Raw genomic sequence first — 16,114 nt, 5'->3', positions numbered from 1 at the left:
CCCGTTGTTTTCTCCTCCAGATTGTTCATCCAGCTTGTCCTATCCAGACAGGCCTAGAAAGCCTCTTTTTCCCCATGCAAAACCCCTTGTGTTTTGCAGCCCAACGCCTAATCTCCTGTTGGCAGAGACTGTTCCTGAAAAACTTATTCATTGAGGCTTTTCCACTGGTACACAGGCTTCTCCCTGGCACGTGCCCTTATCCGTAACGCATCTAAGAGCACAGTTTGAGAAACAATTCCTGTCTGTAAAGATGGATGGAAAAGCACCAAAAAATCCTTAATCCTCCTTGCTTTGACTTCCCTCCTTAGCAACTATTGAACATGTTACCAAGAAGTTACTCCTAAAGACAAATTGTTGCTAGGTCGCTATAGGTTCAAAGCCTTCACCAAGTCCTACGCAAGCAGTGAGCAGCAACTATCCAGGAAGAAAGATGGCATATTTCTGCTTTTGAGGAGCTTTACTTTCTATTTCGGAAGGTGAATTCAATCTAGAAAGACCATGTTTATAACATAGTCACACAACACGAATAAGGTTCTGTGAGCTACACTACCTGTGGGCCAGACCAATCCGTGTAGGGTATGCTAGAGGCTGGTGTATCCTGTCCCTTTGCATGGCTTGCTTTCAATAACCCATGCGGGCCTGCTTTGCTTAAGTTCCCGAGCTGCTGACTGTAGATGATCCACCCTGCTGCTTGCCGCCTGTGGGCAGACTGCTTGCCTTGCCCTAGAGAGGACTCTGCTGTCTGCTTCCATGACTTTGGACCCGGCATCCCTTGTGAGTTGAAGGACTTCCAGTATATCGACTGCTGCTTGACGTGCATTGAACTGAACCCACTGTACTGCTGTGTGGACTAATTCGCTGTTCTGTTCCTTCTTACTGTATAAACCTGTCCTCATATACCATACATACTTGTGTATAAGCCGGGTTTTTTCAGCACATTTTTAATGCAGTTTTTGTGGTAAAATTAGATGCCTCTGTTGGTATTTGGGTCAGCTTATGCTTGAGTATATATGGTATATATAAAATCATAAGTGTCACGTTTCGTTTCTTTAGAAAACCCTGCCTAACATAGGTACTGGACCTACATCTGATTTAGAAAGTACTCATTTAGTAATTGAAGGGTATTATATGTTGCCACATTTTTTACTAGAATTCCTGATCTTGCCATTTAAGTTTGATGAATGATTGCCAAACCTATTTTAGACGGCACCTGTAAAGCCAAACAGAACGTTAGCTTTACCCAGGCTCATCCACTTGGCTTTTTAGAATTTTGTCTTTAATAATTGAGCTGGGGTTAGATTTGTCTTTAAAATTAATTGTTGTTCTTGCCAGATTGAAACCTAGTTCTATTTAAATTTTACTTAGGCTCATGTTAATTCAGACTAAGGACTTACTGTTTGGGCAAGCATACGCACCTAGAGGAATTAGTTAGGTGTCTGGGTATTGGTTTATAGGTTTATCCAAACTGGTTGCAGTTTGTAGAAGTTAGAAATAAGCCAATTTCCTTTTCTGAGCAACATCAATATTGTTCATGTCAGGTCTTTTGTATCTTTAAATCCCTGGTTTTAAAAATCTAATTGAAAACCTTTTAAAATGTTTCCAAAATTTACATTCGATGGTGTTCACGAGTGTTGCTCACAGGATGCTATAATGAATCTCAACACATATTTCTTGTTCTAGTTACCAGGAAAGTGGGTTCCCAAAGTGGATGATAGTGCCCCGTGGTGAAGGGGATGGGTGCTCGAGTGATCCGGGGGCTGCAGAATAAGATACCTGTATTGCATCCTGGACTATAGGGTATTACGCCAAAGTGTTTAATAGCCAGAGGAGCACAGAGTAATTATTTCCCCCTGAGAAGGGGGTGGGAGGACAAACAAGTTTGGGAACCTATGTTCTAGATAGTTTGTGGGCCCAAGATGATTTTACTATTACTCTTGAGAAGCCCAACCCCACTTTTTTTTTTTTTTTGACCTGCAGTCAGTCTTCCTGTAGCCCTTTATCTCTTTGACACTTGGTTTAGTGCCATGAAAGCTAGACAGCGGCAGGACTGGAGGCTGCACCCTAAATTTGTTAACCGCTGACTGTGACGTTGAACGTAACTCCTCCAAGCAGCCATCTTGTAACGTGTAGACATAGAGACTCACACTCTGTGTGAGAGAATAGAAAGCCTTCTTTGTGGCCTTCTGCAGTCTGAAGCACACACACCTCCTTGGACATCAGTGCTGCACGCCCTTCACTTCCAGCAGCCAGGAAGTTGGCGAATGTGCCACCAAGCAAAACAGCATGTGGTCTCTTTCTGGTATCCATTGAGTTCAAGCGGATTATGGCGGGCTGTCAGGGGAGCCGTCCCAGGGTCTGATCCACAAGTCAGCACAGCCATTTCCACTACAGTCCATGGCCACACTGCGTCCACCCTGGACCCACTGTGGCACAGAAGGTGCACATGAGCAAGCCTATTGGAGCCCTCCTTTTAGGGGCAGTGTCTAGAAGTGAAGTAATAGTTCGTGAAAAGTAATGTAATCGGAAAATACGTATTTCGTTTCTTTTTTTATTAAAAATCTTCATGTCACTGATGTATCATTTCGGTGGCAAATTTTATTGTGCTCTCTGAATCGAAAACAATTTGTGCAAGGATTTCAGAAAAATTTTAGACAGTGCTATAAAGAGATTTTTAAAAATCCAATCTGCCATTTCATAAAAGCAAGGGAAAATGTAAGCTTCCCAAGATCATTAGAAAGAAAGAAGGAAAGATATACGTTGATGGACAAACAAAACTTTCACCGAGCAAAGCTTAAAGATTAGCAGCAAAATAGACATACTCTATTCTGCATGTAAAGCAAGGCCTATTGTAAAGCTGCCATGTCTTAACAAAATTAATGCAGTTAAGTTTCTATCAGAGTACCACTTGGATGTATTATTACACTTCAAAAATTGATTCCTAAGTTCATTTGGGAGAGTAAATTTTAAGAATAGCTGAGGAATTTTTAAAGGAAAAATAGGGACAGTGTGTACTACTAGGTATATCTGTTTGTAAAAATCAAGTCACTAAAACCGTCACTAGCATAAAAATAGTTATGGAAAAGAATATAAAGCCCAGAAATTGATTATAATACTCTATACAAATTTGTTAATGAGAAATATATTGTTAACCTAATTAAAGAATTGACTATTTGTTCTGTTTATTATGCTAGGAGCAGCCAGAGTGGCCTAGTGGGTTACTTGTTGGGCTGCTAACTAAAAGGTCAGCAGTTTAAAACCACTATCCACACCCAGCGAGAAAGGCGAAGGTTGCAGTCTCAGAAACCCAGAGGGGCAGTTTTGCTCTGTCCCATAGGATTGCTATGACTCAGAATTGACTAGATGACAGTGAATTTCATTTATTATCCTGGTAAAATTGTTTGATTTTAGAATATAATTCATTTAGCTTCTTACCTCACATAATATACCAAATGGAATCCATAGGGGTCAGGAGACAGACCTGGAACTATTTATAGGCCCTTGTCTTCTTCATGTCTTCTTTTCCCCCTATATAAGATAGGGAAGGTAAATAATCCCGAGAGGGAAACAAAGGGATGCACAGTTCTGGAGAGTAAGGGGAGAAGGGGAGGTGGAGAAAAGGAAGTGCAGAGCCAACACACCCAGGGATAAGGGAACAACAAGAGATCTAACATCAATCGCAAGGAGAGTGGGAAACACCTGGTGGGGTTTGATCAAGAGCAATGTAGCCAAGAGGAATTCTTGAGAGCCGATTGAAGGTCAAACATGATAGTGGGACCGGAGGAAAGTAAAGTGAAATAGGCAAAAGACATTTATAGAGGTATAAATATAGGCATGTATGATGTAAATATATTAATATATAATGATAGGGATATAAGTTTATGTACATATATGCTATGTGTCAAGGTAGCAGATGGGCATTGGCATCTTCTCTCAATTCAAGAACACTTTTTTCTAATAACCTGGCGTTTTATAATGCTCACCTTCCTGAAAGGATTGCTGAAATCAAAATGGGTGCATAAGCAAATGTGAAGAAAGCTGATGCCACCTATTAAAGATATAGCTTGAAGTTAAATAAGTGGACATCTAGCAGGGAAGAAACAGAGCCCACATGGAAAAACACACCAGCCTGTGTGATCACGAAGTGTCCACAGGATCAGGTAACAGGCGTCAGAAAACCCAAACGATCATTGATGTGAATGAGGGAGGTCAGTGTGGAGACCCAAAGCCCATCTGTAGACAGTGGGACGTTCCCTCATAGAAGGGTCACAAAGAAGGGATGCGCCAGCCAGGGTCCAATGTAGCACAGATGAAGCACACAGCATTCCTCTAGTTCTTCAATGCTTCCTCTCCCCACACTGTCATGACCCGAGATCTACTTTGCAAATCCTGCTAGACCGGAGCATGTACACTGGTAAGAGCTCTTGGCACATGGAAACCAGGACAGATAAACCCCTCAGGAACAATAATGGGAGTAGGGATACTATGCGGGTAGGAGGAAGGTAGAGGGAGAAAGGGCGAACCAATCGCAATGATCGATGTATACCACCACCACTCCAAGGGACAGACAACAGAAATGTGAAGGGAAACAGTGCCCAGTGTAAGATATGAAATCAATAATTTGTCAACGATTACAAGGGATGGGGGGGGGGGAGCTGTTGCCAAGGTCTCAAGTAGAAAGAAAATATTTTGAAAATGATGGCAACGTGTACAAATGTGCTCGATACAGTTGGTGTATGGTTTGTTATAAGCTGTAAGAGGCCCCAATAAAATGATTTATTAAAAAAAGAAAGGGAATAAAATCTTACAAAGAAAATGAATTTTTAAAATAACTTGAGTAATATTTACATAAGGCAAATAGAAGCTAAGTTCAGTCTTTAATATCTAAAGCCAAGTTCTATCATTAATATCTGCAGTAATGATTAGCACCCGTAATAAATGAGGCAATTCATAAAAGAAGATGGACAAAACAGCCGGTTCACTAAAAAAGACAAAACCTACGAGATATTTGGCCCTATTCATAAAGAAACATTTTAAATGAAATACAATTTTTTTCACATAATGAATTATGAATATTGACAAGATTCTTAAAGAACTGGCATTAGCATGTATTTTTAGTGGACATATATATTCTACTGGAAGGACACTTTGAAAAGCTATACAACACTATTTAATGACATGGGAATATGTTTATAATTTAAATGCAATAAAGTCTGTATGAATGTGTATCCCAAATATGTGTTAAAATTAAGCTCTGTACATAGAAAAGCCGAGAGAGTGGTTTTAAAGACACTAAATTGATTTTGTTGAAAACATTTTTCTTTTTAGCATTTCATGTGCACATGATTTCTGCTCAAATTATAGACACAAAATTCCAATTTTTATACCGAGAAAAATCCAATAAAAAGAATCTAGATTTTTTTTTTTTGTCATGTAAGTCCCTTTTAAGCAAATCTAATACCCTTTTTTATCTGTGTGTAGAAGCCATACAAAATTAAAACGGGGTGCATTAGAGCATAACTGTCCTGCAGGTTGATGCTTCTGGTGTGTAATCATCTTAAGATTGAATTCACCGCCACCCAGGTAGAAGTTCATCTGATGCTATGTTGCTCATCTTTGTAATCGAGTAAATGATCTCGTTTTCCACTTCTCAGAGTCTCGGCAGCTATAGCCTCAGCAATAAGGCTGAATAAACACTAAGAATTTAGAGGAGAAATTGAAAACATCGCCTGACGTCTTCTTATACGAGTCACTTCATTCATCAAATTGTCCATTCATTCCTTTATTCTTAGTATGTTGTGCCCCTGCCCCCATCTGATGGTGGTAGGCATAGGGGGATGGAAACATCCATTAAGGATGAATAACTATCTTAAAAACTTGTAGAGGTTAATGGGGGTGAAAAGATAGACACAAAAAATCCATAGGTTCAGAAGAGGGCAAGATTTAAACAAGAGGGTCATTGTCATTCCATACATTACAATATTGTGCAACCACAACCTCTCTTTAGTTCCAAAAGGAAACCCTGTATCTGGTAAGCACTTGCAGCCTGTTCTACTTCTTCCTCCACCCCTGCTGGCCACTAACATACTTTCTAGCTCTATTTGCAATGGGCATTGCTTATAGCACGTATGTGTTCTCTTTGGGGGGGGTGACAGGGCTGACTTCCTTTACTTTTAGTATGCTGTCCTCTGGGTCCATGCCTGTTAGAGGATAGATCCGGACTTCATTCTCTGCTGTGACTGACCGAGATTTCATTCTGTGCCTGTCCCACAGGTTGCCTACCCAGCCAGGGACAGGTATCGATCGGGGTGCTTCCACAGTTTGACTCATACTGTTGTGCATATTCACGTATGCGTGCATGTTTGTCTCTGATTTCGTTTTCTTTGGGTCTGTCCCTAAGCCTGGAATTGATGGGTCATGTGGTCATTCTAAAGAAGCCCTGGAGGCACTGTGGGCTGCTGACCACAAAATCAACAGTTCAAACCCACCAGCTACCCCACAGAAGAAATGAAGCCGCCTACTCCTGTAAGATTACGTCTCGGAAGCCCTGTCAACAGAGGCTCCCTGTGGGTCGGAACCGACTTGTTGGCAGTGGGTTTGGGCCAGTTCTGTTTAACTTAGGGTAATCGCCAAACTTTTCCATAGTGGTTGCACCTGCACTGTCTTTCGAGGGGCTGTCTCCCCCGAAGTCCCCTTTGCTTCCCTGCAGGATGCTGAGGTCCATTGGTGGCTGGTAGTGCCTTTCTTTGCTCAGTTTTATGCCTTTTAACCTATCAATATCCGTATAGCTTTGGTACTTCCTCCAGACACTGCCAGATGACCAAATTTTATCATTCTATTTGAAATTTCCTCACCTGCAGGCTTGGTGGCACAGAGCTTCAAACAATACACAGCTGAATTTTCTTTTACCTGTTTTAGAAACACATTTATCATTGCTGTTACATGAGTTTAGGATGAGTACAGGAACTCTGAATGCTTAAAAAGTCCGTAGTTCGCTAGGCGGATGTACTCTTAGAGGGGAGCAGTGCACAAGTCAGACAAGGTCTTGGTCCTGCGGCTCCCCGTGTGAAGGCTGAATACCCCAGCGAGCTGTTGTTGGACATGGCAGTACCGTGCATCGAGGGAGCTCCGGAAACCCTCAGGAAATGGAATCAATAGAGCATGGACTTTCCCCAAAACCTTTTTGGAGCTCCCTGTTATTTGTTAACTATAAAAGGAAGTTCTGTCAAATTAACCTCTGAATTTATCATTTTTCCTTATATGTCAGCAATAATTGTAAATGAACGCACTAATATTATTTTTAAAAATGGACTTTTCTCTGTGGGTGCCCATTGGAATGTGATTAACCAAGGTCAAGAAAAAGAATGACAAATACCCCCCACATTCCATGGTATTTTTCATGTCTTCTGTCTTTATACTCAGTGACCCTGTAGGACAGTGCAGGACTGGCCCTTTGGGTTTCCAAGTACAGTAGTAAACAGCCTCACTGTTTACTCACTGAGTTGCTGGTGGGTTCAAACCACTGACCTTGTGGTTAGCAACTCAGCGCATAACCCCCCAGAGCTCCCAGAGTCTCTACAGAAACAGATAGCCTCATCTTTCGCTTGTGGAACAGCCGGTGGGTATAAAGCACTGGCCTTGCAGTTCGCAGTCCAGTGTGCCACCAGAGCCCCTTACACAGTGCTGCTGAGAGTTGAGAAGCTACTTAATGGCAGCACGATTGTAAGGCAACCGCAGCGGAGTAGTCAGTTACACAAAACCACAACCCCTCTTCAGGAGAAAGATGAGGCTTTCTACTCTAGTAAAGATACCCAGTCTCTACAACCCACAGGGACAGTTCTGTTCTGCCCTGTAAGATCGCCAGTGGCAATGAGTCGGTGGGTTGTCTTTTATATACAGTATCTGTAAGGGAAGGCAAACTAGCATAAGTGCAGCATTGTGCTTACTGGACATCATGTTACAAATAATACCTGGTAATTCATAAAATAACCATAGCCTCATTTTACAGCAAGATAGAAGGAATTCGGGAATATTAGTGGGAATAATGTGCCACCACCGCCCCCAAAAAGAGCAACATTTTGGGGAAAGAACAACATTTAGAAATTCCCTTTCTCACTCCCACTTCCCCTTTGTTTGTTTCCTATAAGACGCTTCTTGATGAACTGTCTTCTACTAAGCATTGGGCGTCCTTGCACGTGTCCGACCACAGTGGATTTCACTACCGCCAGTTTTTAATAAAGTCTTTGATTAGCCAAACTGTACCAGATGGTTCTGTGTTGGACCAGAATCCTTCGAGAAGCGAGCCAGACCTAGTCCTTCAAAAAGATGAAGCTGCAATTTCAACAGAGGAACCGAGGATGAATCTTTCTCATCTTCTAGAAGAGGAAGTTGAATTCACCACCGATCTCATCGATACCTACCCAGGACATGAGACCCTGTGGTGTCATAGGTAAGGAAGGGAGAAGCCCATTCCAAAGCAAGACTGTCTTTGCTTAGGAGAGCCCCACAAGGCCTGAAATCCGACTTCTCTCCCCTCTACTCCCTTGGGTTCCTACCCGAAGGCTTCACACTCAGATTCTCGTCTGTGGCTGAGTGGTGGCATTCAGCGTTGTAAGAGACTAGCTGTATTGCTTCCAAAAGTAAACAGAGGCTTTTGGGTTTCACCTTTGGGATTCTGCTCTTTGAGGGACTGGGTTGGGTGCTAAGAAACAGTCCTGTGCTTGGAAAGCAGACAGACAAACCCAAGTAGGTCATTTTGATGCTGTCAGGGTTTAGAACCATTGATTAGGCCCCAAAGAAATTAACCTGTATCATTCCTCAGGCCCCAATGGTCTATAAACTAGCTTCCTCGACCCTTTTTGCTGTTTTAAAGGAAGGTGTAGGCGGGACACAGGACTAAAAGAATGAGAAGGGGTTAGCAACCACATAACTTGGATTCTGACTACCTCTGACAGTCAAGTACATTTCATGGTAGAAATGGTTTGTGAACTCTTTCTTTTCTTTTTTTTTTTTTTTGGTCTTCTAATTTGAGACCCTTGTCTTTATAAAAACATTCTACTTCAGGGCTTATAGGACTAAATTTGTAAGCATAAGATTCTCCTTTCCTTCTAAAACCAAGACACGTTTTACTCTATTCTCATGAAAGACCTTAGATGCAGGTTGTTAAGGTCTTACAGATTTGTTGTTTATACAGATGACTAAACTCTCAGAGAAAGAGAGAAAGTGTGTGTGTGTGTGTGTGTGTGTGTGTGTGTGTTAGGTAGATGAGCTGCGGAGTCCGGGGCAAGGAGAGAGAAGGGGAGACAGTTGGGATTGGCCATATAGGACACAGGCCAGTGCCCCACTGCTGACCCATTTTCCTTAGAAAACTCAGCTGCTCTCTAAGTTTCATCCTCCACAAAGTGGGCACGTTAGATCCTCCCTGGAGTCGTCTCCTTCAGACGCTGGAGAAACTAACAGAATAGTCTCTAAAGGGTAGACAGTGGCTAATAAGAAAAATGATGAATAGCCGTTCAGAACCTGTGTTGTTTACTTGCTCTCACGCACAGTAGATGCGCCCTCACTGAATTGCACCTTTTAGAGATGAGCACGCACCTTCATTGTGGCCAAGTCCCTCCAGGGGGTTGTAAGACCAGGGAGAATGCTGCCCAGTAGAGGAAGCAGAGGTCTGCGTGCTGACTGCTCAGGGCCCAGCTCACCCCCACGGGCTGTGGCTGTGTCGGGAGACGATAGCCCACGATTCAGGGGCGTTCGCTTGGCTGCTACGTCAGAACACCAACGGCCGCAAGTGCTGCGCTTAGAAAGACAGCAAGCACTGGGCAGGGCCTGTAGACCAAGCCCCGGAGGCACTGCTTTACCCCCTTGTGTGTCAGGATGTCAACAAGGCTCCTGTCTGGCTTGATGTGGCTTTATAATTTACAACAGAAACTGAGCTAAGACCCATTTCTGATTCCTATGATAATTAGCAGAGAATAACAGCCCCAAACCTTATGTTGATTGCAAGAGCTGGGCTAGTAGTGTTCTTTTTCACCAGCAAACCAGTAAAATGGGCCTTATCCGGTTGCCAAAAGCCTTCATCTCAGCTCTTTGCCCTTCCCTCCTCCCCCTCCCAGACTGCTCTGGGTTATGAAAGAGACGGGCGGGATGGGCGCCAGCCTTGGGGTTTTCCTGAGAAGTTGGGCTCTGCGCAGTGCTGTTCATGTCTCCTGTTCCGTTTTCCCTTCCCAGGAGGCACATCTTCTATCTTCAGCATCGTTTAAACGGGAGGCTTCCTCACCGCGGGACCCAGTTGTCCTCAGCAGACAGCCCTGGGGGCACTCTGAGCGACTTGCCCCTCACCCCCGCTGGCCCCCACACATCTCAGGCAATGGAGGTGGACGGACTGAAGGACTCTACCAAGCAAGGCTATTCCCAGGAAACCAAACGCCTGAAGCGGACCCCAGCTCCAGACTTCTTGGGCCTGGAAATGGAGCACCGGTTCATTGATCAAGTGCTGTCCACTTGCCGGAATGTCGAGCAAGCCAGGTTTGCCAATGCCTACAGGAAGTGGCTGGTGACTCTGAGTCAGTGAAGGAGCTGGATGAGCCCTGCAAGGGTCCCCTTTTAGTGCAATATTCCTTTCCTTTCTTATTGACATAGTTGCATGGACTGTTTTATTGGCTAACCATCTTTAGGTTAGAAATCCTTAGAAACTCATTTTATTTATTTTGTTAAGAACTGGCATTCCCTTGGGGGTAAAACAATGGGTATAATTCCCTCCTGCTGAACAGTGAGTCTTAAATGTCTCCTCTTAACATGTCTTGCCCTCGGTGCTTCTTCACAGGGGGCTTTTTACTTGATTCTCCTTTTCGGTTTACACACTCCCGCCACAGTGCAACTGCTGCGTCTAAGCTGGTGTGTGCTTGTTTGATTTTTTAATTAAAAGTTTATCTTTCAATTTGGCTTAAGGTAAACACAAATGCAAAAATGACCTGATATAATTGTTGCTTTGAGAAGCAAACGACTATGTGGGACCGGCGTGTAAAAATGCAGACCCATTTCTCTAGCGTGTTCTAGTTACCAGAGTCAGGAGTATTGGGATTTGTGTGACAGCATGCTTCCATTCTAATCTGCTTTTAAAATGATCATTTAGGTAAAGGAAACAAAGCAAGTAATTTTAAGAGTTTATGTAATTACAGTACTTGAAACTTATTTTTATTACTAGTTTGATAGGTTATTTTTACCTCAAATTTGGTATATGCCAAAAATACTCAAGCCGTCCCTTATAAAATACTTTTTTCTTAAAAATGTGGAATGCCATTTTAGTTATGACCGCTTTTACATTTGTCCTTCCAATTCCCCGAGGAAACATGCATCTTCCATAGACCTGTATCCACCACAGCTTCTGCTTTGGGTGGATTTACGTTACTGAGGGCACACTGGAGGAACAGCAAAACGCGTGTGAAGGGACTGTTGAACGTTTACTGGCAAAAGCCAGTGGGGAAAGAGTGGGTTTGAAGATTAATTCCTTAATCTTTATTTTAAAAATGAAAACAAAAACTTTGATACTGAACTTATCAGGGATGAGGTTCCAAAGTGTCTCCTTAAAACTGTTATCTTATCTTTTCAGTAACAAGGGCTGGGTTTCAGCTTGGTGACTTCGGGGTGGGAAAGGGCAGCGTACCGCCTGCTGTCCTAATGTAATTACCTCCGTGTAGAAGCCTGTGTTTCTTTCCTACAGTACCACCTTCCTCTCCCAATTTGCTCTACGTGTTTTGTCAGTTTTACTTTTTGTATATTTTTCCTTATCTGCCTTATTTCAGGAATAAGCAGTATCTTCATTGTACTGAAGATAGTCTCTTCTCCATCCTATTTGCGATGAACTTCATCCCCCATTAAAACACACACACACACACACACACACACACAGGCAGACCAGGTGAAAAAGAGCTTCCCCTGAAGGTTTCCATCACGGTGAGAGATGTCTGTGGCCTGTGTATGTGCTGCCTGGGGGCCAGAGTGGCAGAAAGGAGCATGACCACCGCTTTTGCCCACTGTCCCCTGGACCAGTAGGTGGGGAAAGACGAACGCCTCGTATCCTACTCTGGGTTGGTCATTGCCCTAAGGGGAAGGAAAATGGGCCCTTTACTTGGACATCACAGTTTGGTTGAGTGACAAAATGTTGCCCTGTAACTGAGGAGCCCAGAAAAATGGCCCTGCCTGGTCCCAGTGGAAATCACTTTCCTCTCTGGACACAAGAAAATCCAGCATTCGCAATGCTTAGCTGGAAGACTAATTGCTATTATTGACATAATTCCAATGCCCTTGTGTACCAAGTGTGCTTTGACCAGATGCTCATGAATCAGATACCTCAGATTCTGTCTAGCCCTGTGTCGATCACACCATCAGCTGCGACTGGGAGCTTCTATGGGCCGGCGGGCGGGGGTGGCAATCACCTGGACAAGAGCAGAGGGTCAGCCCATCTCACTCACATGCTCCCAACTCTGGCTCCGTTCAGTACTGCTTTGCCTCAGCATCACTTTAAATGTCTATCCCTAGTCATAGGGCTTATTAGGCTTTGATGTGAGAGTGCCTGTAAATAGTTAATCCCCTGCGGAACATCAGCTAAGCTTTCATAGAGCTCTGTGCTCTTGTTGCCTTTTTACACCTTCCCAGAGCCCCTTGCCCATCTCTGGTATTTTAATGCTTTTAACCTACCCTTTCTGAAGCCATGCAGTCCTTGAATACCTTGTGGTCACTTGTCTTCCTACTAAGGTTCTAAAGAAGTAAAAATATCAGTAACCAAAAGGATACTGCTTATTAGTATGTTACTTTGTGTGCTATTTTATTTTCTAAACTTATATTTTCAAATGTTCCTTAACATAAAAACAAAGTGTTTCCCTAATGTGGTTGTGGTATGTCCAGTCCCCCAAATGGCCTATGTATAAACTCGCTAAGTGTAGCATGGTATCTCTTTTATTGAAAGAATGGATTCATACAGTGGAAAGCCTGTCTGTGTTCATGGGCTTCTTTTTGTTGTTGTTGCTTAATGTCTAGTTAGTAGAAAGGAAAAGATAGTTTACATTGACAAACATTAGACTCCCACTGGAGCCAGTAGAAAGTCCTCATACCGTCCCATCCTGTGGATTAGGAATACTACTGACAAGCAAAAAGTAGTGAGATATGTAAATATCCACTCCCTGTCCCCTCCCCCCTTTTTAAGTAGGACCCTTTGGGGAAGGCACCCCCTTGTTGGTGCAGTGGTCAAGGTGCCCCGCTACTGTCCGGACAGATTGGTGGTCACTGTGGGTCAAAGTCAACTCCACGGCCGCGAGTTTGATTTGCAGTTTGGAAGCACAATGTTTCCACATTCTGCGGTGTGCCTTGCACATTGTGAAGCCTCGTTAACTATTTATTAAATTAGTGAATGAGGAATGGAAGCAGCGGGAGGTTGGTCCCGGGTGATGGATGACTAAGAACTTGATGGCCAAGTGCAGTGGTTTGTGAATAAACTAGGCATTCCAGGGACAGGAAGTGTAGAGGGAACTCCATTACCTATAGAAATAGTTAAATCTAGGTGCTTTTTCCTTCATTTGATGGCTGTGTTTAACCATGTTTAAATCCCAGCTAAGGAATGCAGCACTAGAATGATCAGCTAACTGTCCCTTACTATGTATTAAAAATGCATAAAACTCCATAGAGCTAATGAAGCCCACTGCATTAAAACACTGCGGTCCATTGATGTTAGCGGGCAGACATTGCCAACAGAACAGGCGGGCATCTGAAGAAACCCTTTGATTTCCCCCAACTTGCTCAGCCCTGTCTCTGGACATGGCCACTTTTCGTGTCTCCTTTGTTTCCCCAACTTGAACGGTGGACCTTGTGGTGTCTCTTAAGGCCATTGGACACACTGCTCAAGCCCGAGGGTCCTGATGCCTAGCAGTGTCCCCTCTGCTCTAGGCTTTGGCATCTGCTGACCTCTTCAGAGCTCTGCGCCCAGACCACCAGTCATATTCCCGTTCCTGTGGTACAGTTCTAATGTAAAGGAAAGGGCTTGTTAATAACTAACAGGATTGAATCTGTGCATGTTGCTGTAAAAACCCCCCCCCCCCCACCAACTTGAATCTTTCAATCATGCTTATGTGATAAAAGCTGTAGAAGCAAACATTTCTTAGACTCACTGCCCCTGGGTCTATCGATTGATGCCAACTCACAGCGACCCTACAGGACAGGATAGAGCTGTCCGTGTGGGTTTCCAAGACAGTAACTACGAGAGTAGAAAACCCTGTCTCTCTTGTTTTTATGTGGTAGCTAGCAGCAAAGTCTGTGTGGTAGACTTAATGTTGTTTTGATATGTTCAAGTCGTGTCAGTTCATGCTTGTTGATTCTCGTGTGTGTGCGCGTGCGCGTGCGAAGACTAGGGCGAAGACTTTAACGTGGTTGCAAACAAATTGTGAGTCTAGTCATTTTATAGCACAAGATGTGGTCTCAGATAGAGGTGCACAATATAATTTAGGAAAGTCCCTAAATTAGGAGTACCTGGACTAGCCTGTTGCCAACCAGTGGGCTACAGAACCCTGTAGTTGACCTCACAAGCTGCCAGGACCAAATAGAAAGGCCCCGTAAGGTTTTCAAGTGAGGCTGTCACCCTGACCGAAGCAGACTGCCACCGCGTTCTCCTGCAGAGGGCGTGGGTGGGGGACTTCCACGTGCCGGCTCTCCGTCAGCCATGGACCCTGACAGCCAGACCCATGGCTCCGTCAGGGCTCCTCTCTGCACTTGGTCTCCATGCGAAGTTGTAAAGAGGAGAAAGCTGTCGTTACCAAAGGAAGTCACATGGTCTGTTTTCTTTTGTAAGAAGCTTTTTAAATTTTGTTACTAGAAAATTTGTATTTTAAAACTTGTAACCACTGAACCTTCTGTCTTTTGAATGAATTTCTCAAGGGGAGCTTTGCGCAAACCCTAACCTTCTACAGTGCAGCCGCCTCCCGGAGGCTGGGTGTGCCTGTGCTGCTCCAGCGGAGAACGCACCCAGAGAGGCAGGCAAATTCAGTTTCAGGAAGGCAGTGCATGTGCAGGGGAAACCAGACCTGTGAGTTTTATTTACCATCGCACAGTGTCTTGAAAAAACAATTTTGTATACAATGTTAATTCGAGTGCCTTTCTTTCTTACTTCTTTTGGAACAAAGCGCTTTGGCATTTGAAGTTCAGGCAAATCTAAGAGGACTTCTGCTAAGGGGAGGAGCCGGAGTTCCTGGGGGTTCCACCCAACAGGGGATTGCGAAACTTCATCCTTTGATTCCCCCATGCTGGGCCGGGTCGGTCTGCCCCACGGGCTGTCCTATCCTTACATGACACTGTTGCGGGCAGGTAGGATGCTGTGGTGCACGTTTCACTCTGATCCTCTTCAGGCAGCCACTTCTGCACCCACGACAGCTAACCTCTTGGGGTGGGGGTGGTGGGGAGGCATCACACTTAGAGGGCAGCATGTGCACAATCACAGCTGAACATAACACAGTGGTTCTCAACCGTCCTCATGTGGCCCCCCCCCCCCCAACCATAAAATTATTTTCGTTGCTACTTCATAACTGTCATTTTGCTACTGTTAGGAATCGGGTGACCCCTGTGAAAGGGTCGTGCAACCCCCCAAAGGGGTCGAGACCCACAGGTTGAGAACCGCTGGCATAACACCTGTGTAGCCGGTGTCTGCAGGGAACGATGGCCCCTGCCCTCCAAGAACAGCCCCTGGTCCTGAGCGGGCGGCGGTGTCCGTTGAAGCAGCTTCCTTCACTCCCAGATTCAAGCCTGGTGCATGGAAGCTGAAAGGGAGAAATGAGGCCCCCATCTTGAAATATTTGAGAACAAGGGGTATAGACTGAGATCAAATTGTACATGTTGCATTCAAGACGTATTTATGGAGAGTTAAGGGAGGGGGTAGGAGTTCATATTTCAAGGTACTAAACCATTTTAATTATACGTTCATGAAAATATATAGTGAAATTCCAAAGTGCTTCACAGAGAACTGTTCAACAATGTATGTTCCTAAAGGGCAGCAGTATGTCAGGCGGGGTGGGGGCAGACCCATTGTGACCATGATGGATTTGGGGGCAGAGGCTGGGTGTTTTGGGGAGAGTCTCAT

The 16,114-nt window shown here is 44.2% G+C and overlaps 1 protein-coding gene across 1 annotated transcript in view; it reads left to right on the top strand.

Annotated features, from left to right (window-relative positions):
- The window catches only part of PTAR1 (protein prenyltransferase alpha subunit repeat containing 1), a 59,471-nt gene extending 43,921 nt beyond the window's left edge, over positions 1-15,550 (top strand). Inside the window, exons 6-7 of the mRNA XM_030885147.2 lie at positions 8,145-8,446; positions 10,225-15,550. Of these exons, the coding sequence (XP_030741007.1) occupies positions 8,145-8,446; positions 10,225-10,567 (645 nt within the window). The 3' untranslated portion in view covers positions 10,568-15,550. The remainder of the gene's footprint in view (positions 1-8,144; positions 8,447-10,224) is intronic.
- The last annotated feature ends 564 nt before the right edge of the window (positions 15,551-16,114 follow it).

The sequence above is a fragment of the Echinops telfairi genome, unplaced genomic scaffold, assembly GCF_000313985.2.
Source record: "Echinops telfairi isolate 266 unplaced genomic scaffold, ASM31398v2 ScPeMD7_22;HRSCAF=79, whole genome shotgun sequence".
NCBI lineage: Eukaryota > Metazoa > Chordata > Mammalia > Afrosoricida > Tenrecidae > Echinops > Echinops telfairi.
This window is presented reverse-complemented; position numbering and strand designations above follow the sequence as displayed.